Genomic DNA, 20,979 nt, shown 5'->3' with positions numbered 1-20,979 from the left:
TTTTGTGAAATTTATTAACTAACATTATATTCCATTAGTGCAGCAAATCAGAAGGTCGAAACCAGCTCAGGAGAAATTCGTTCAGGTAAATGCTGTGATGTTCAGAATGAGATACTTCAGACAGCAAGGAAGCACGCACGGCGGGAGCACTCGAAAGACATCCGCTTCTCGAGGAGGAGAACGGACATGTTCTAATGCCCCCAAGGTAGCTAATCACACATGCCAAGCGGAGACTGGGGAGAAGCCGGGGAGGTGCGGGTGGATTGGCAGAGCAGGGCATTCTGAGAAGACGGCCACAGAGCAAAGAGGGGATAGGGGAGAGGAGAGGAGAGGAGAGGAGAGGGAGGAGAGGGAGGGGAGGAGAGGGAGGAGAGGAGAGGAAAGGGAGTAGAGGAGAGGAAAGGGAGTAGAGGAGAGGAGAGGAGAGGGAGGAGAGGGAGGGGAGGAGAGGGAGGAGAGGAGATGAGATGAGAGGAGCGGAGAGGAGAGGAGAGGGAGGAGAGGAGAGGAGAGGAGAGGGAGGAGAGGAGAGGGAGGAGCTTCTGGCATCAGCTTCAGAGTGTAGCTGGTCACCGACGGAACGGGAAGCCCAGCAGAGCTCACAACACAGGCAATAGCTGGTTGAAGCCATATTTAAAGTCTGTTTAAGCAACATCAAAGTCTATCAGCAAAATCAATTCAATCCTGGTATTGCTTAACTAACTAAGCAAGCTGGCAAGTGGGAGACTACAAAGGTTAAGTGGTTGTAAAGAGAGAAGCATTTTACGGTAATATTAACAAATCCTTCAGCTTCTGCGTGTAATTTTACCCTAAAAGTATGAAATTGTTCGTATTTTAATCAGATGTCTGCAACTATCTAATGCACAAGGAGAGACCTGGGAGAGAGACAGACAGACGGTGTACTACCTGAGGCTGCTGCCAGGGGGAGCTCTGTGGCACGGGGTCTACAGCATGACGCGATAACAGGATTTATGGAGGAGCTACTGACAGCTGCAATGGCAACAGGGGGACACTCTGAGCATGCTCCCTGGTGCGGCCCCGGTGGCTGGGGGGGGCAGGCACCCACCTGAGATGCCGTCAGGGCTGGGACGGGGCAGCCGGCCCCCGTGCCCCCCAAAGCGATGGCGGGCTTGGGTGGCAGCTGGGGCGTGGCAGGTTTGGAAGTTGCCCCCAGGCTAGTGGCTGGGGACCTGCTGCCCTCCCCAACTACCTTGATAGGGGGGTGGGGGGGGGATGGGGTCTGCGAGAGGCCGGGCTTTTTGGGTGGTATTGGCGGCGGATTCCCGCGGTCTATCCTGCCCACCGTAGGGGACTTGATGCTCATCTGGGGGTGGCTCAGCCGACCTGGGAAAGGCCCCCCCTCGGAGGTGGAGTGTGGCAGGCCGGGCCGCAGGGGGCCGCCGGCGGGCGGGCTTGTGAAACGGGACAGGACTTGTGTGACCGTGTGACGGGCTTGCTGCTTGGCTGCTAGGTTGTCTCGGCTGGTCGGAGACTCGTCCCGGGACGGGGGGCTCGGGGTGGCGTTGCCGTTCTGGTCCTGCTCCGTGGGGACGGACTGGAACTTATAGCGAGCGGCCTGGACTCGGGGGCTTGCCCCGGCAGGCAGGGCAGAGCCGGCGCCAGGTGAGGAGGACAGCCCGTTCTCAGTCTGCATGCCACCGATGGAGTTTCCATGAGTCATGGCCCTTGGGGGATTCTGGGATTTGGGCAGGCTCATGCCGGCATAGCCAGTGACGGAGGGCTTGACAGGGACAGTGAGAGGGGCCTTCCTGGGACCGTCCTCCACGAGAGACGGGTCCGTCTGGCAGGATGCTGGACGGCAGCTCAGCGGGTCCGTCGCCACGGCGACAGAGACGGTGGCTTTGGGCTGGGCGGCCTGACCAGCAGGGGGTGCCCTGCCCACATCCTGATCAACCTGCAGCTGCTCCACCTTCTGGCGCAGACAGTCGCTCTGGGCCCTCAGGTCGGCGGAGCGGGCTTCTTCGCGACCCAGCCGAGCTCGCAGCTGCTCGCGGTCCGTGTCCATCTCCGACAGCTGCTTCTCCATCTCGGCCTCCATCTGCTGCCCCTTGTGGCGTTCGACGGTGAGCTCCTCCTGCAGGCGGCTGGAGACGCGGCCCTCCTCCTCGAGCCGGGCGGACAGCTCGTCGAAGCGCTGGCTCTCCTCAGCCACACGGGATGCCAGCTGCTTACACTCTCGCACCAGCATCATCACCACGTGCTTGTTCTTCTCACGCTCGTCCTTCAACTGCGCAGACAGCTTCCGGTGCTCCACCTCCAGCGACTGCAGCTGCAGCTTCTCCTGCTCCAGCTGTGGGTCAGACATACAGTGTCAGAGGAGAAGCAGACCCAGAAATGCGTGCGTGCGCGAGTCAGTTTCATCACGCAAGGAGCTCAGATGAAAGACGCCGTCTCCGCGCGCAAAACACGCTCTGAATCCCGCTTCTCGATCAGGGCTGAGTCACACGGGAATCACAGTAAACCTATCAGCTGTCTGTAAAATTCAGCAACAGCTCTTGGATTTTCTTCACAAACCTTGGAGGAAGCACAGAATAAATTTCAAGAAAGAGCAAAGATTGAGTCTTTGATGATACTCTTAGATCAGTGTTTCTCAAACCAGTCCTCGGAGACCTCCCCGGACACTCCCGGCCCCCAAAAAGGAGGACCAGGCTGAGGAACACTGCCTTCAGCATGAACATGCGGACAACGAGGCCGACCTTCTTCTGCCTGCCCTCGGCGGCCTCCAGCTGCACCGACATCCTCTCCTGCATTTTGCGGCAGTGCGCCATGACCGCCTCCAGCACGGACAGGGGGCTGCTGCACAGGGAGCGCCTCTCCTTATCCCCAGCGCCGGCCTCGAAGTCGCGCTGCAGTGCCAGGAAGGGGTCGCTCAGGTTGAAGTGGCCATAGCGCTCCTGGATGAACACCTCCTTCCTGCGAGCCTGGGGGGAGGAGGAGGCCATGTGGGTTTAAAGACATTACAGATGACATCTGGATCCTGCCTCACATTCCACACAATACACATGACATCTGGATCCTGCCTCACATTCCACACAATACACATGACATCTGGATCCTGCCTCACATTCCACACAATACACATGACATCTGGATCCTGCCTCACATTCCACACAATACACATGACATCTGGATCCTGCCTCACATTCCACACAATACACATGACATCTGGATCCTGCCTCACATTCCACACAATACACATGACATCTGGATCCTGCCTCACATTCCACACAATACACATGACATCTGGATCCTGCCTCACATTCCACACAATACACATGACATCTGGATCCTGCCTCACATTCCACACAATACACATGACATCTGGATCCTGCCTCACATTCCACACAATACACATGACATCTGGATCCTGCCTCACATTCCACACAATACACATGACATCTGGATCCTGCCTCACAGTCCATACATGCTACACGCTACAGCTGGACCCTGCCACACATGTTACACACGCTATACGCTGGTGGCTTCAGCGAGTCCCAGGAAAGGCACTGGCCATTGCTCTGAATGTGGCCTGTAACATGATGAATTTTCTGCCTTAGGAATCCGGGCTTCACTGAGGTACTATCATGATTTTACAAGCCAGCTGCTGTCTCAGGTTACACGCAGAATGGCCAGTTACGTGTTTATGCAGGGTGCATCGCCGTTTAATCCCCAGCCAATGTCGTTCAATCTCAATACACAGTGGCAGAAAGTGAAAGAGACCATATTTGACAGGGCAGAATGGTTCAGATTGGCGGGAAGCTTTAAATATTACATACCCTGAGCAACCTACAAAGTGCCACAATTATTATACAAGTCTCCTATAAGAACATAAGAAGAACATAAGAAATTTACAAACGAGAGGAGGCCATTCGGCCCATCAAGCTCATTTGGGGAGAGCTTAACTAATAGCTCAGAGTTGGTAAAATCTTATCTAGCTCTGATTTAAAGAAACCCAGGGTTTTAGCTTCCGCTACACTAGCAGGAAGACTATTCCACACTCTAACTACACGCTGTGTAAAGAAGTGCTTCCTCAAATTCATTTTAAAATGTTCTCCCGCTAATTTCCACTTATGGCCACGATTTCTAGTACTTAAACTAATATTGAAGTAGCCATTTGGCTGAACAGCATCCAGACCCATTAGAATCTTATATACCTGGATCATGTCCCCCCTTAGTCTCCTTTGCTCAAGGCTAAACAGATTCAGCTCAGCTAACCTCTCCTCATAAGACATTCCTCTAAGACCAGGAATCATTCTCGTAGCCCTACGCTGCACCCTTTCCAAGGCAGCAATGTCCTTCTTAAGGTATGGTGACAAAACCTGCACACAATATTCTAGGTGGCGTCTTACCAAGGAATTATATAATCGTAGCATCACTTCCCTTGACTTAAACTCCACACACCTAGAGATGTAACTCAACATCCTATTGGCCTTTTTTTATTGCTTCCCCACACTGGTGAGAGTGGGACATGGAAGCATCAACATACACACCGAGATCTTTCTCGTAATCAGCTACCTTTATTTCAATGGAACCCATAAAATATCTGTACTTTATACTTCTGCTCCTTGCATGGATTACCTTACATTTATCTACGTTAAATTTCATCTGCCAGGTATCAGCCCAGTCGCTAATTAAATCCAGATTCCATTGTAGCCTCTCTGCTGCTAGATCAGTATCTGCTACACCACCCACCTTGGTGTCGTCTGCAATTTTAACCAGTTTACTGTATGTATTGGTGTCAATATCATTAATGTAAATTAGGAACAATAGTGGTCCTAAAATTGAACTCTGCGGTACCCCACTATGAACGCAGGCCCACTGTGACATTGTGCCTCTTATAACTACTCGCTGCTTCCTGTCAGTTAGCCAGTTTTTGATCCAAGCTGCCACAGTTCCTAAAATCCCTGCAGCTTTGAGCTTAAGCAAGAGCCGTTTGTAGGGGACAACATCAAAGGCCTTCTGGAAATCTAAGTAGATCACATCGTAGGCCTTTTTGTGATCGATTTCTCTTGTAGCTTCCTCAAAGAACTCAAGTAAATTCATTAAACAGGATCTACCTCTCGTAAATCCATGTTGGCTATCCCTCAGAATGTTATTTGCATCCAGGTGCATCCAGATTATAGCTTCCATTATTTTCCCAATAATGCTAGTTAAACTGATTGGCCTATAGTTTGCTGGATTACTTCTATCCCCTTCTTTGAATATGGGTGTTATATTAGCATACTTCCAATCAGAAGGTACCACATCAGCAGATAAGGATTTCTGGAATATTAAAGTTAAAGGTTGGCTAATAATATCCCGCATCTCTTTTAAAACTATAGCTAAGATGCCATCAGGGCCCTGCGATTTATTTATTTTGAGCTTAGCTAGGCTTAGTACCACATCAGCCTCAGTTATACATATATTGGTCAAAGACGACGCTGTATTAGTACTAAATGGTGGTTTAGTACTCAAAGTTACTCATGTTCTCTACTGTGAACACCCGTGTAAAATAATCATTAAACTCATTTGCTATATCAATTTTATTTTCAATTATAAGGCCCTTACTATCCTGCAAATTAGTGATTTCAGCTTTTAGAGCTCTTTTGGAGTTAAAATATTGGAAGAAACTTTTATTGTCATCCTTAGCCTCCAATGCAATTTCTCTTTCTACATGCCTCTTAGAGAGTCTAATGCTGTTTTTTTAACTCAACCTGGAGACTCCAACTTAGTTTTGAAATCATTAGTTATTTTCCATTTGTGGAACGGAGCCCTTTTCCTCCTGACTTTATTCTTAATTTCCTTAGTAAACCACCTTGGCTGCAGTTTCCTAGATTTAGTTTTGCTGGAAACAGGTATGAAGTCCTCTTGTACTTGCAACAATGTGCTTTTAAAAAATTCCTATGCCTCTTCAACCGTTTTGCTCTTTAACTCCATCCGGTTTACAGTTTCTAGTTTAAGTCTCATACCATTAAAGTTAGCCTTCCTAACATTGTATACTTTTGTTTTGGTCTTTGCTCTTCGGACACTAAAATTAACCTCGAATATACCCATGTTATGATGACTACCATCCAATGGTTCTAAAACCTCTAATTTTCCAATCCTATCCTGGTTATTAGAGAAAACAAGATCAAGAATGGCATCTCCCCTGGTAGGAGTATTAACAAACTGAGTAAAAAAACAATCCTGTACTAATTCCACCATCTCAAGTTCATTTACAGAAGAGCCAGAAACTGTGTCCCACTGTATCCCAGGTAAATTAAAATCACCCATAACCACCACATCATTTTTATTACTCATAATCCTGATATCATCATATAACATTCTGCTTTCCTCTACAGCTACATTAGGTGCTCTGTAACAAACCCTGACAATTAGGCCATTTGAATCTTTAGCATCAAGTTTTATCCATACAGCTTCTGTACTTTTATTTTTATCAGTGAGCTCCCTTGCCTGCAAGCTTTCTTTTACGTATACTGCAACACCACCTCCCTTCTTGCCTATCCGGTCTCTACGGAACAACGTATAACCATCCATATTATATTCTTCACCATCATTGTCACTCATCCATGTTTCAGTTATTCCTATAATGTCGTAAGTGTCCGAAGAAATTAAAGCCTCTAAATCATGAATTTTCTTTCTAATACTCCTAGCATTTAAATACAGACTGCAAAGGGTAGGCCTTTTACAGTGCCCACTTTTAATATTTATTGGGGCTTTCCGTCTCTCGCCACCTAAATTCATAACTAACCTCCCTGACCCCCCCAGTCCCTAGTTTAAACATTCCTCAACTACTCTACACATACGCCTCCCCAATACACTGGTTCAGATTCAACCCGTCCAGCTTAAACAGGTCCCACCTGTTCTAGAAGGTCTTCCAGTGCCCCATAAACCTAAACCCCTCTTTCCTACACCACCATTTTAGCCACGCATTTAATCCCCTTATCTCAGCTAACTTTGCCTGACTTGCACGTGGCACGGGAAGTATTCCAGAGAATACCACCGTGGACGTTCTGCTTCTAAGCTTATCCGCGACTTCTATAAATTTATCCTGCAGAACAGCCCTCCTGCCCTTTCCTATGTCGTTGGTGCCAACATGCACCACGACCACTGGATCCACCCCAGCTGGGGCCAAAAGCCTGTCCACACAATTTGGAAGGTCCCCCACCTGGGCACCAAGCAGACAAGACACCATACAGGACCCTCTATCACAGGTGCACACATAGCTATCTACACCTCTGATAACTGAATCCCCAACTACTACAACCTCCCTCCTCCTGGGGGTAGGCGGCTCCTTGGTGCCCAAGGGCCCACCTGCCTCCCCAGTCTCTTCCGGCTCTAAGCTGGTATACAATGGAGTGATTTTAGACTGGATCCTACTTATTCATTTTCATTGCAGAGGCCATTAAATTAGGGACGTTTAGTGTTTCCGTAACGATGAGCGCAGGTGTCCCGTACAATGCTGACTCCAGGCCAAAACAATCAGGTATTCAACGGATGAACTGCGACGCCCATTCACCCTGCACTTTCAGCGCCTCGGGGAGCCGCAGCTGAACGGACCTCAAAACAACCACTCAAAAAATAACAAATACGAAATAATAATAAAAAGGCAGATCTTCAGGCAGACTGTGTTGGTTACAGATCAAAAGGAACCGTTCCTAACATTCCTTTGCACAGCTGAAATCCATGGCAGATAACGGAGACCGAGAAGCAACGTTTTCAGTCCTACAAGCAGCACTTGTCCAAAGAAGGAAACTATCAATCCGTCTGCATACAGATTGAAATTCCTACTGCAGATGATAAGCTGCCAGAATCCGCTGTTGTTTGTTAATGTCAATGAACTGGTGTATAACGGCATAACAGGAGCAAACATAGTGCTAGATGCACATTTCGACTTTAATACTTCTTTTAAATGCACAGGGATCTGTCTCCATTAACGGGGTGTCATGCTGAGCAGGTAGTTTGGTGTGGGTTGAGTTGACATGTTGTTCTCACGCAGTGCAAAGAGGCGCCTGTGCTTGTGTGTGACCAGAGACGGCAGCACGTTCCCCTGCCTTTTGGCCTACGTCGGTTGGATTGCATGTTGTACCTTTAGAATGATGGAAACTGACGTTAAACAAAGGAAGAATTACATCAGAATAAAAACTGCCGTTTTGGCCCCCTCCTTACTTACGACCCCCAGTGCTTGACAACTGCTACTCCTGCCATTACAGGGTCGAGACCCTTAAACTGCGCCAGTAGAAAAGCCACATAATGATCTGTTTACAGATATTAATAAAGCAGGTTACGGGAGGTCAGGATGCAACATGCTTGGCTGAGATGGGAGGCATGTTTGTGGAACATTAAGCAACAGGTATCTCTAGCTGTGAAGAACCTGCCGGCTACATGGGAGCCTAAATGGATTTATTTATATTTATTGATATTTTTAGACTGATTCTCTCTCTCTCTCTCTCTCTCTCTCTCTCTGGGAGCACCCCCCAACCCTCAACACCCCCCCCCCCTCCCCCGCATGTGGCACAACCCAGTCCAACTCGAATACAGTCAGTGCAAAGTAAACACCAAGCAGTATTTATGTTTTTTGTTTTACAGCATGGGGCATTTAGCAGCATATGTGCTATTCCTGGCCAGTAGTCATATATATTGTGCGATAATTGTAGAGAAACCATCCATTCTGCACTCACACAGCCGACAGTGTGATACCCTGGATAGGGAATCATACAGACACACAAATACAAGCAATTTAGAGGGAACTAGAAACCCAATGTGTGTGTCTGTGCCCTGTGTGTTTGGAGAAAGTCCAAACGATTGTAGAGGAAGGTGCAAACTGCAGAAGCGCACAGTCAGGGCAGCAATGAAACGCTGTGCACTCAACAGAGACAGGAGAATGAACCCCCCCCCCCCCCAAGGGCCGCATATTACAGAGATATTATTAGCATCAGGCTTTTCAAGAATGCGCCCCTGGAGTTCGAGGGTTCATGGGCGCCCGCCAATGCTGGGACAGGAAGGGGGGAGCAGAGGGTGGGGGGGGGGGGGTGTTTATAGAGCCCCAAGTGCACATCCTTAATGCTTAAAGAGGGGAAAACCTGCCATCCGCCTAACACCGGTGCTTTGATGGTACAGGAAGTACAAAGTGGGGCTGGGGGTCAGCTTGCCCCCCCACTGGCCCTTTGTGTGGGTCTATGCGACACAAGCAGCACTGTGCTCCTGCTTGTGTGGTACTGCAACAACCCCCCCCCCCCCCCCGAAAAGTCAAAGAGCCAGAGTGTGACTCAGTGGGTTGGACGTCAGTTCCTATGATCGGAAGGTCGCCGGCTGAAATCCCATGCTCTGCAGAATAGTCATATATCTGCCGGCCCGCTGAGTAAGGCTGTTAAACCCCCAAAAAATAAATGCTCCAGGGGTGTCACATAAATGGCTGAGCCCAAGGTTTGGTTGTGTGTCTCAAAGGAGAGCAAGATGGGATATGTGCAAAGCAGCATCCCAATGTACCCGTGCAAACGCAGCATCCTTCTGCTTTGTATTGGGTTATTTATTTAGTTTATGGTGACTAAGCATACTACATACTACATACTACATACGTTAAATACTTCTCCATATAAAGCAACATAACACTCAAATTTTTTCATGGCTTGCTGGAAGCCCTACTGGTTTACAGCTCCTGCTATAAGTTGACGGTACATGTGGTCTGCCATGATTTTAAATGGTATTGTAGCATCAAAATGGAATTCTTAATGTAGTACATTTTACTTCAAATACAGTTTAGGACAATAACCAGTAAATTCACTTTTCACAAACACAATCTGTTATCTGCAAAAACCACAGCAATAAAAGAATATGTTTGCTACCAGTGCATCTTCAGCGGTGGAAGCACTACAAACGCCGCACACATGAATTCATAGCCCGCGATGCAGCGTAATATTAATAAACTCCTGTCCTAAATGTATAAACTGATGCCCCACATTTCAGTGGCAGGAGTGTAATTTTAATAAGGGACCTTTGTAAGACACCGTAATGAAGGTGCTATTTGGAATGGAACAGCAGAACTGCATTCCAGTTACCATCCATCACCAGTGGGGGCGGTGTATCGCTCGGTGGGTTAGGAATGCTGTTCCTGTCACCGGAAGGTTACTGGTTCAAATCCCAGACTTGGCAGAGTGATGTCACCATTGGGCCCCTGAGCGAGGCCCTTAACCACCTTTCGCTCTTACCCTGCTTTCTCAAAAATGTACACTACTTTGGATAAGATGCATCTGCCAAATAATGCAAATGTAAGGGAATTTAGGGCAGGAAGATGTAGAGGCGGGTGATTTAGGTGGCGGGGGTGTCTGTGTAACCTGAAAAAGGTGGGTGAGCCATTCCGTCGGGTCCTGAGGAACAGACCAGGCCGTCGCTGAAAACTGGGGGACCCAGGGGACGTGCTCTCTGTCATCACTGGTCGTTTGTGTCCATAAAAAGCAATAAAATCGCATATAAAGGAACAGCCGCCCCGTTTACCGTGCACATTACTCTCCATTCCCCTCCTTCTGTCGCGCAGTTAAGCGTGTTCCCAGCGCTGTGCTGAGCGTCCCCAGCACAGCCGTGTTAAGACCAGCCCTGTTTACGTAAGACTTCACCCAACATCCTGCAGCTTGTCTGCTCTGCCAAGCGTTATTAAACGACCCGGCTGTACTTTCCACTGTCCCGGGCGCCTGGTCTGACGGATGCTCCTTGTTGACTGGACTCTACATGCTACAGGGATGAGTCTACACTGGGTGCACCTTTGCATTTCACTGGATTCTACTTTTAGCCTCTCGATGACAACTTTTCCATTCTGAAATGAAGACAGCCCTGCCTGACATGACAAGCAGCATTAAGCACATCGTACCACATGTACCATGAACCCAGATCTCTTCTCTTAAGGGGATATCGTGACTGCTTTCAGCAAAGCTCCTGAGAAGAGAACATCCTGGTATCAAGAATTCACCTATCATCACTCAAAGACCTGCGCCGTCCAGTCCAGCATCCATCTGTGCTCTGCGGTAAGATGCAGATGCAGGATGAGCTGGTCATATTCTACTTTTTATGGCATCCATTCCATGTATAGTGAAAAATTTACATCAACCAGACCAGGAGCTGGAGGTCAGTATAATAGGGACAGACTGCAATCTCTGCTCTTAAGACCTCATACAGACCACAATCTCTGCTCTGAAGACCTTGTACAGACCGCAATCTCTGCTCTGAAGACCTCGTACAGACCGCAATCTCTGCTCTGAAGACCTCGTAGCCCTGTATCTGCATCTCAATGGAGATTTCGAGCCCCCAACAAACACCGTTGGCACACTAAGCTCACAGTACCTGTTATTCTTCACAGCACAGAGCCCATGCCGAGCGTGATGACTATGGCTTTTATAAGGCGCCGTTTACAGCCCCCCCACCCCACGGACCAGGCTGGCACAACACATTTTACATTTTTGCTTGGCGACTGACCACTCGCTCTGCATATCGCACATATCCGCTACTGAAGCCGAGCTAAGATGTCCACTGTGTGAACATTTCAATTCACTGATTAAAAGATTCCTGATGTATCCCGTGTCATGCTAGGAAAACATTAATGTCAGATACGATTCAGGCAGGCGGTCGATAAGTGAAGGTGATAACCCTCAGAGCAGTTTCTGGCCGGGGGGGCGGGCAGGGGCTGTCGGCAGGTGAATAGAGGGTGGCGGAAATCGTTTGTCACCCACGTAACCTCCAGCATGGAGCTCATTGCTTGCAAAAACAAATGCATATCCAGTTCATCAACAGCACAGTGAAACACAGCAACGTAACGTGAGACTGCAGTCAGTTGCTGGGGGATCGAACAGCCTTCCCTTTGGACAGTCAAATGGTGACTGACAATACAGTTATTACCCCTGCAGACAGTTTCAAAGCCTGCTATCTCCCATCAGTGCATCCAGTCTACTTCACTATACTTATAGATTAATCCTACAAAAAAAATTAAAAATCAACACAGGTGTATCATGCAGCAGCTCAGATGAACAAATAAGCCAAGGAATACTGCTCTGTGGAATAAATGTGCATGAAAATATAACAAAAAGCCCAGGGTGAGGACAGGCCAGCAGGAACCGCAGTAAAAATTGCAAGCATGACTAGAACTGCCACTTCATGCATGTGTACTAGTCGACCATTAAGAGAGCCGTGGGGCTACAGTGTGAACACAGGGGTAAGTGTCACATGGCCTACCCCCTCCACCCCAATAAACATCACACCTCCTAAAGGCGATCAAACGATGAAGCAGGGGAGGTACATCAGTCCTCTGAGCGAGCAGAGCCAGACAAAGTGAGCCTGTATCACTGCAGAGCAACTACAACACATCTAGCACTAAATCACCCAGGCTGATAATGTGATTATAGAAAAATACTCTGTTATTTACAGTGTAACTTACACGCCAGGCTACAGCCACAGTGTGGAAACCAGATGAAGCCATTTACCCCCATGGCACATCTCACGACACAGCGTTATGTTATATAAAAGATAACAAGCTAGTCTGCAATGGCTATATACAGCTGTAAACTACTACCGCCTTTCATGTCTTGTCTGGATAGTATGGCGAGATTGACCAAGAGGACCCTCTGATTACCCGGCATGTCACCAGCCACTGAATCTGCACTTCAGGCAGAGACAGAAAACAGGCTCCCTGAGTCTCTCCCTAGCGTTCAGAGACAATGTCCAGAATACCCAGAATGCCGAGAAACGCGACCCATCGCTTAGGTGATGGAGCTTAAAGGAGTGGAGAGTGAGAAACTGGTCACAGACTCCAACCCCCACACTGACATTAAAAACATGCGTGTGATTCAGCACACACACTGAAATTAAAAACATGTGAGTGATTCAGCACACACACTGAAATTAAAAACATGCATGTGATTCAACACACACACTGAAATTAAAAACACGCATGTGATTCAGCAACACACACTGAATATAAAAACACGCGTGTGATTCAGCACACACACACTGAATATAAAAACACGCGTGTGATTCAGCACACACACACACTGAAATTAAAAGCACCCAAGAACATTCCATAATTCAGAATAAAAAAAACTATTCAACAAATAAAGTTCATGTCTCTTCACCTCTGACAATTACTCCCTCAAGCCAATGCCCAACCATAACCTTAAAGCTGGGGGGGGGGGGGGGGCTATGGCCCTGGCCCCTCAAAACTTAACCTTCTGTGTGTCGGGGCAAACATTCTTCACAGTCTCTCAGTTCATTGTACTAAGAAAGGAAGAGCAAGTCCTGTAGCATGTTTCTGCTTCACAATGACCCATCTGTGCTGGATTGTTCTACGTCTGGACAGGCCGTCTGCATGCTGATGCCATATTAATGCTTATACTTGCTGCTCTGAATTTTTCAGCTCTTTTTAATCACCATACAAACACTAAACATAAGGGCCATTGTGAAAAGCCACAGAAAAATCTTTGTATACCCAAACTCTCAATAAATGCAGGCTTTGTACTATAGTAATTTCATTCAGACTCTTTTTGCAATGGAAAGATGTGCTAAATTTTAAAGTAATTAAAATCTGGAGTTTCAACCACCAAGGACATAAACAGCATTTTTCCCAAAATATCCAGACAATCTGAATTCAGTAGCACATAAACAGATGATCTGATACCTCAAAAAAATGGGTTTAGTAAATTAAGAACAACAGCTTTGCTCCACTTTTCAAAAGTTCTGTACCATGACCAGACACTATGCTAACAAGCACATTTAGCACCATCCACACATAATACTATGGGTCTGGGGTGCCTGTACCAATCATTCCTCATGCACTGCTATTAGTTATGTTGATTAACGCAACCGGGAAACTTGAACTGATGGCATTTTCTCATCCTGATAGTGGACAGAGAGTTCAAAGTCCTGAATACCAGCACATCTTTCTTTACAGGACCTGCATGTCATTGGCTGTTAATGCATGCAGTATTTCCTGTTCAGTCAAACCATGCCTAAGGCATTCTGGGTAACTCCCAAAGTAACTCCACACAACGTCCCATTGGATCTGCATTTTAGTTACCAGACAAGTGGTTATATAAATTCAGAAAATGTGAGTCTTCTGTTATTATAGAACATCCAGATCTATGCAAAGCAGATGAGTTGGATCCAGAAGGTTACAGTGTAGAGTTGCTGCATCTTTACATGGAACCTGCATTAGTTGGCAAATGACAGATTAAAACTGGACTGAACAGTTCATAAGTTCCTTGGAAATTGAGTTAAAAACATTGCAGTGATGTCACAGCCTTCCCTCCTATGGAATTTCGGTAACACTTTACTTGAGGCAGTCTACATAAGGGTGACATGTAACCGTCATAAGAATGACATGACACATGTCATGCACATTAATGACACATTATTGATGTCTATGACGGTTTTTGGGATTGAATGACACATTATAACAACATCAAACATCAATAATGTGTCATTAATGTGCATGACATGTGCCATGTCATTCTTATGACGGTTACATGTCACCCTTATGTAGACTGCTTCAAGTAAAGTGTTACCGGAATTTCTATAGAAAACATCGCTGTTCATTTTGTTGTAATTTCCACATATTGAAAAGCTGGCGGAAATGTGCACACCTTTGACATAGAAATCAGGGAAATACAGCACTATGCGGCTATAAAGGCTAATCCAGCCATTAGGCCACGAGGCATCCCATAATACTGCTCCTGGCCGGGAGTTAAATATCATGTAAATATGGCTTTGCCGGTGCAGCAATCCATCTCCACGACAAACCTTCAAACATGAGCTATTCTGAACTATTCTGAACAGCAATAGCAGGCAACACTGGCATCAGTCAATACCTTTGACCAAATATAACCACGATGACGAGTGGACCTTCCTCATGAAGGGGACTTTTACTGCTCCGCTACCCACATAACACCACGGTATCCTTTCATCCATTGGAAAGCAGAATGCCTCCATGCAAACGTTCTCCCACAAAGCCCTGGTGAGTCATGATGCTTGATGAGACCTCCCACGCTTTTCTGCGAATTCCAGGCAGCGGGCGCATGCTATGTCCGGAACGGCATATTCATGCCATGTTCCCGCTTATCATGACATACATACCGCCATTTTTTGAGCTTGGTCTTGCATTTTTTTGCCATCATTTCCATCTCAAATTCAATGCACAGTAGTTACCTGACCATGAGATTCATATATTGATGAGACATTTGATCAGTTTCAAGCCAAGGAGCAAGAACAGTCAGTTTTCCACAGATGCCGTCTCCAGGTTATTGTAGGATTTTTTTCCGAAAGTCTTCTCAGATGTATATAATTTATATTCAATTATCATGAGTCCCCTCTCCGAAGGTCCTGCAAAGTCCCAATCTGGCTGGTCTTACATAACACCTGGACTGACACATTTTTCTAACAGTTTTTACTGTTAATTTGTGATACATGGACTTGGACTCTCAAAGTCTAGGTGCCACTTACTGACAGTTACATACACAGTTAAATTATTCAGCACAGTAACCCTTTTACCAAGTCACAGTCTAATATGTGCAAAATAGGGCACTGATGGAAAACACAGAAACAAATTCCTGTGAGACTATCAACAAAATGGCTGAGGGAAAAGAGTGAGAAAGGAATAATGGTGAAAGTGAGGCCAGCACATGCAAACGACGGGTGATGTAGCTATACTGCAGTACCTCTGTCACTGGCCAAAGGTGCAGCTTGTTCGAGTTTTACTTACATAAAAATGTTCTGAAGGCAGAAGCGAAAATGATTGGCTCAGATAGATAACCAATCAGATTGTAGAGGAGATGGGTCCAAGCAACTAGAGGAAGATGAACCAACCAATCAAATGTCTTGGTCCCACCTCTACAATACGATTGGTTGTCTCTCTGAACCAATCATTTTTCCTTCTGCCCTCAGAACATTTTTATGCAAGTAAAACTCCCACAAGCAAAGGTGCAGTATCTTGGCACTGCAATCATACAGACAGCACCTATGCAAACTCTACACACTACACACAGACACCAGAAGCTGCCTAGCATAATCTTTAGACTGGGATGAAATAAACTACAACTTAATAGCAATCTGGATTCAGGCACAAGTTCACAAAGTCAAAGAGGCTGATTCAACATCAAAGGAAAGTGTCATCAACCTGGCAAACGGTTCAAAGGACAAGAGAATCCTGCACCCTGGTACATCGGCCAGGTGCCACGGAGCCCAGAGATGAGAAACCAGGTCACGCCGACAAAAATCTGCATCGACACGATACAGGAATATGGACAGCAGAGGCCTTCTTAGGAAACACAGGCACTCAAACTCCCCTGCCTTAAGAAACTTACCTCCACGGCATTATTACTTACTCGGTATTAACTGGAGTTTGTCTGTGTTGCTAAAGAGAATCATTATTCACATGTTACCATGACAACCATCGAGATGAACTAACACCGGTTTCAGCTACTGCTGTGAATGACCATGCAGTGTCCTACTTATGGATCAAAATAAAAAGAAGATGAAAGAGGACGTGGAGATTATTATAGAGAGTGACCACAAATTCACAGGTTTATTACTCCCAACAGACACATTTTTGACTGATATGGTCACATCAATAATGTGTCATTAATGTGCATGACATGTGTCATGTCATTCTTATGACGGTTACAAGTCACCCTTATGTAGACTGCTTCAAGTAAAGTGTCTTAAAAAATTTATTTTTTTTTAAAAAAAAGCACCTTAACCTTATTACTGAAAAGCAATGATTACAAACTGATACTATTTGTATAACAATTAAGGATCTTTTATAACTAACAGTGTATTAAAGGTATTGTACATTGGCGAAGTTTATTACTGATCCTGAGGATGTTGACCTAATCATGAAACCTCAAGCATACAGCCTGAATAAACAAAAAGCTGGGATCTTTTACACTGACATTATACAAGACTGCTGGGATGTAACATTAAGCAGGAGCAGCCCCACAGGCAGAAAGGAATTTCAGGAGGGGTTGGGGTCCCCCTCGGTAGATTTCACCAAATGGGGGGGGGGGGTGAACTAAATTTCGAGGGGGGTTCAAACACGTAATTTTAGTGACTGCTCAGTGTGGTTTGAACTGGTCATTTTACTGCGTGTCGGAGAAGGAAGTTTTAAAGCTGAACGGATCGATAAAGGGGGCCGGTTCTGTAGTGGGGTTAGAGGCAGCAGCAGAGGGGACAGAGAGGCCCAAACCGCACTGCATAATGGGAAATAAGAGCATCCTCTCAGCACAGACAACATGGACACAAGGAGGACATTCAGTGAGAGACGCAGAACATCTAACCGCTACTGACGCTGAACGAACACTGAATGTATACATGCCATTTACATAACAGTCTTTTGCATAACAGATTTCTTGAACTGTACTTGCCATAGTGTTACACTGCTTATATAGTTCTTCTAAAATTATGTTAGTGTTTAAATTATTAGTGATTTTCATTTATGCATTTATTGTTTATTTTTATTTAAATTATCCTTTGTTGTACGTATTGCTACTGGAAAAAGGAATTTCCCAGCCATGCAGTGGCTCAATAAAGGGTTCAATAAAGTTGTAAGTTATCTTATTAGACCGATTAGAAAGCTCTTCATACCACACAGACTCACACTTTCGGTGTTCTGTTGCTAAAACAAACATCTCTTAAAATCAAACACTGCAAAGTTAAATGACTGCGGACTGTGTAAATACACAGAGTTCTAATCCTGAGGCCTTGTCCAGTAAATCATTTTACATGCACACATTGTATAAGAAAATTTATAGGCCAAAACCAATGGGCAATTTGCAAGATGTTGATGGATTGTTTTAAAAACAGAGATTCTGTAAAAACACTTAAGTTGTCCCTCCTATAAGGATACGGTTCAAGAGTTCAAATACATGGAAGTATAACCTTAGACACAAAAAAAACACTATCCTACTGGCTAATAGGGGAAACATCCCTAATCTTTCCGGAATTTGATTCTGATTGTATCTCACAACTGCAGAATCTGTCATTATCCAGTTGGCCACCAAGCCACTTTAAGTTCATCCGCAACTTATGCAAAAACAAAGTATGGCAAGGAGGGCATTTTCGTGGGCATTTCAGAGACATGTGGTGACCCCCAGGAAATCACCAGCTGCAAGGGACAGTGAGATGAGGAAACGCTAAAAATAGGCCATCAACTGCGGACATCTCCAGAGGGAAAAACCGTGTCTATTCTACTTAAAACTTCTGAAGCAATTTAACATGGATAAAGCAGCCCAGCAGCCCCAAGGCCATGTGACACAGGACTGCAAGTATCCCACGGTCACATGATCCAGAAAGACAGCCAATGAAAGGAGGTCCCAAAGAGGGCTGAATTCTTACTGTAGATAAGTCACATCCACTTAGACGACCTGTACTACACGTAAAACCATCAGAAAGCAAAAGAGGACAAGAGAAATTAGATCACAGGCACGTCTGCTACAGTCTGTCTGACCTCAAACCTGCTGATGTGCCTGAAAGGTTATTTTTGCCAATTTGTGGTCCTCGTGAGGAGACATTAAACTCAAGCAGAGACACATTTTAGATAATTTTCTGTAACGAGATGTAAAACACCTAACCTAAACCAGCAGAATGTCAGCATAACCTGTATGCTAATGGATAGATGGTCTTTAAGACATTCATTTCCAATTATCTGTCCTTTCAACAACATAAATATTAACTACCGGTAGTCATTTCTGATTAATTGTGAACAGTTTATGAAGAACGTTATACACTCAAATAGACTGCTAGGCAGTCACCTGACTTCTGGAAGTGTACCTCACATCTTCCACAAAAACATCTTATCTTCGCACAATCAGGACAAATCATGGTGATTCATTTGTACATTTATTGTGCACTGCAAGACAAATGAAATGCATCCTGGGACAAAGTCTTATTTGACAACAACATAAGTCCCTTGACAACATGCCAGTTAATGTAAAGTGTCATCCAGATGTTGGTTAGTAAATATTTAGGTAATTATAGACTTTTCATTTAAGTTTAACACATTACATTCAATTAATTTAGCAGAGGAGAAGGCAGGGTCAGTCAGTCCCTGCAGCCTTGGAAGGCTCAGGGCTTTGCTCAGCTGCTCGATGGTGTCCAGTAGCACCACTTACCCTGAGGGTCTCGATGACCAGGTCACGCGCCTCCAGCTCCCCCTCCATGATGCTGAGCAGTGTCAGCAGCTCCGGCCGGCTCAGGGTATCGATGTTAAAGTCACATTTCTGCAACAGAGAGCGTCACCCAAAGCAACTGTCAGACATTCTAGGGTTTCCAATGTAATCATCATAACTGAGAAGGCTAGCGTTGCTAGAATGAATATACAGGATATAAATCCATGAAGCCAAGAACGTAACATCGTAATACAGAAGGAAATGAGCCAACAATTGCATTTCTAAAAAAAGTAGCTTTATGAATTCGAAACACGTGGTTCTGTATTAACTGTTTTGGAGCTGGGCAGTTTACGCACAACTGAAAACCACCTACGACCACCAGTATTTATGGTGCGTTGGTTTTTCTCTCGGAACTCGGAAATTCCGAGTTGAGTGACATCACGTCCGACAATCTCCCGTTCGAGTTGCCACATCTCGGAACAAACATGGCTGCCTCCATGAACATAAGAACATAAGAACATAAGAACATAAGAACATAAGAAATTTACAAACGAGAGGAGGCCATTCGGCCCATCAAGCTCGTTTGGGGAGAACTTAGCTAATATCTCAGAGTTGTTAAAATCTTATCTAGCTCTGATTTAAAGGAACCCATGGTTTTAGCTTCCACTACAATAGCAGGAAGACTATTCCATACTCTGACTACACGCTGTGTAAAGAAGTGCTTCCTCAAATTTGTTTTAAAATGTTCTCCCGCTAATTTCCACTTAAAACATGCTGCTGTGTGTTGTTGCTTTATATTTTAGCAGATTTGGAGTGAGATTATATTTTCCGAGAGACAAACAAACAAGAAACACGAACTAGTCAAACCGCATTAAAAGTTTTATAAAGTATTTTAGTACATTCATAGCGATATTCTTTTTTCGAGAGGCAAACAAACTACAAACAAACCAAAGACACTAACAAGTCTGGTAAAAATCATATATTGCATGCTAGGATACTGTTATGATATGATATTCTGTAAATCGAACACGTGCAATTACATTTATAACAATACATTTAACAAAATAAACATTTTTAAAGATTTATAAAATAGAATTACTGTTGAGTGTGTAAGCCGCCATGTTGAAATTACGTCACTGGGGCAACTCGGACAACAAAATCTTGTCCGACTTTAACGTCATAAAAGAGGCATGTTTCCGACGTTTTTCGTGACGTTTTCATCCGAGTTCCGACTTGGAGAGAAATGATCGAACGCTCCATTATCTTTTAACTGGCATACATGAATGATTTCTAAAATTATTAAATCTGAATAAAATGACAAGTAACTATTCCCACTGAATCCTTAACAACAATGTGAAAGTTTAAATTAGCAGAGGTGGAAAGTTCAGGTTCCGAAAGTACAAATCCAGGCCAAGATTTTGTCTCAACCCACCAGCTGAGTAAAAAGAGACTGTTTGGTTTAAACAAAATCTTGGTCTGGATCTTTTCTGAACCTGAACTTTCCACCTATCAAAATCAGAGGGATCATTTTCCAAGCGCTGGCGATGATGAAGATGTTAACTTCGACATACTGGAGCGGTGTCTCAGACCCTTTTAAATGAATGAAAACCTCGCCCCTGTATTAAAAATAGTTCTCAGGTTGCCATTTGCTCTTTAGGCTTGAGACCAGAGCACCTGCTCTGGCCACATTCTACATTCCAGCGTCTTGGCAGAGCAGAGGAGGAAATCACCACTGGTGAAAGGGTCTACGCCTTTGCCTGAAACTGAAAGAGGGAAATTTGTTGCAAAAGGCTCCAAAAACCAATCATTCTGAAATAAATCAGCAATACTGCTTTAAGGG

At 45.3% G+C, this 20,979-nt stretch overlaps 1 protein-coding gene across 8 annotated transcripts in view; it reads right to left on the bottom strand.

The window, feature by feature from the left end:
- LOC111842447 (cortactin-binding protein 2) overlaps positions 1–20,979 on the bottom strand; it is a 31,949-nt gene that overhangs the window by 8,642 nt on the left and 2,328 nt on the right. For 7 of the 8 annotated variants that reach the window (XM_023809072.2, XM_023809074.2, XM_023809075.2 and 4 more), the window contains 3 exons: positions 19,143–19,250; positions 2,718–2,942; positions 907–2,311 (listed from right to left, as the gene is read on the bottom strand). In XM_023809072.2, the coding sequence (XP_023664840.2) occupies positions 907–2,311; positions 2,718–2,942; positions 19,143–19,250 (1,738 nt within the window). The remainder of the gene's footprint in view (positions 1–906; positions 2,312–2,717; positions 2,943–19,142; positions 19,251–20,979) is intronic. The other variant, XM_023809080.2, reaches the window with a different exon arrangement.

Source organism: Paramormyrops kingsleyae, chromosome 1 (genome assembly GCF_048594095.1).
Source record: "Paramormyrops kingsleyae isolate MSU_618 chromosome 1, PKINGS_0.4, whole genome shotgun sequence".
Taxonomy (NCBI): Eukaryota; Metazoa; Chordata; class Actinopteri; order Osteoglossiformes; family Mormyridae; genus Paramormyrops; species Paramormyrops kingsleyae.
The sequence above is the reverse complement of the archived record's forward strand: the minus strand, read 5'-3'. Positions and strand labels throughout refer to the sequence as shown.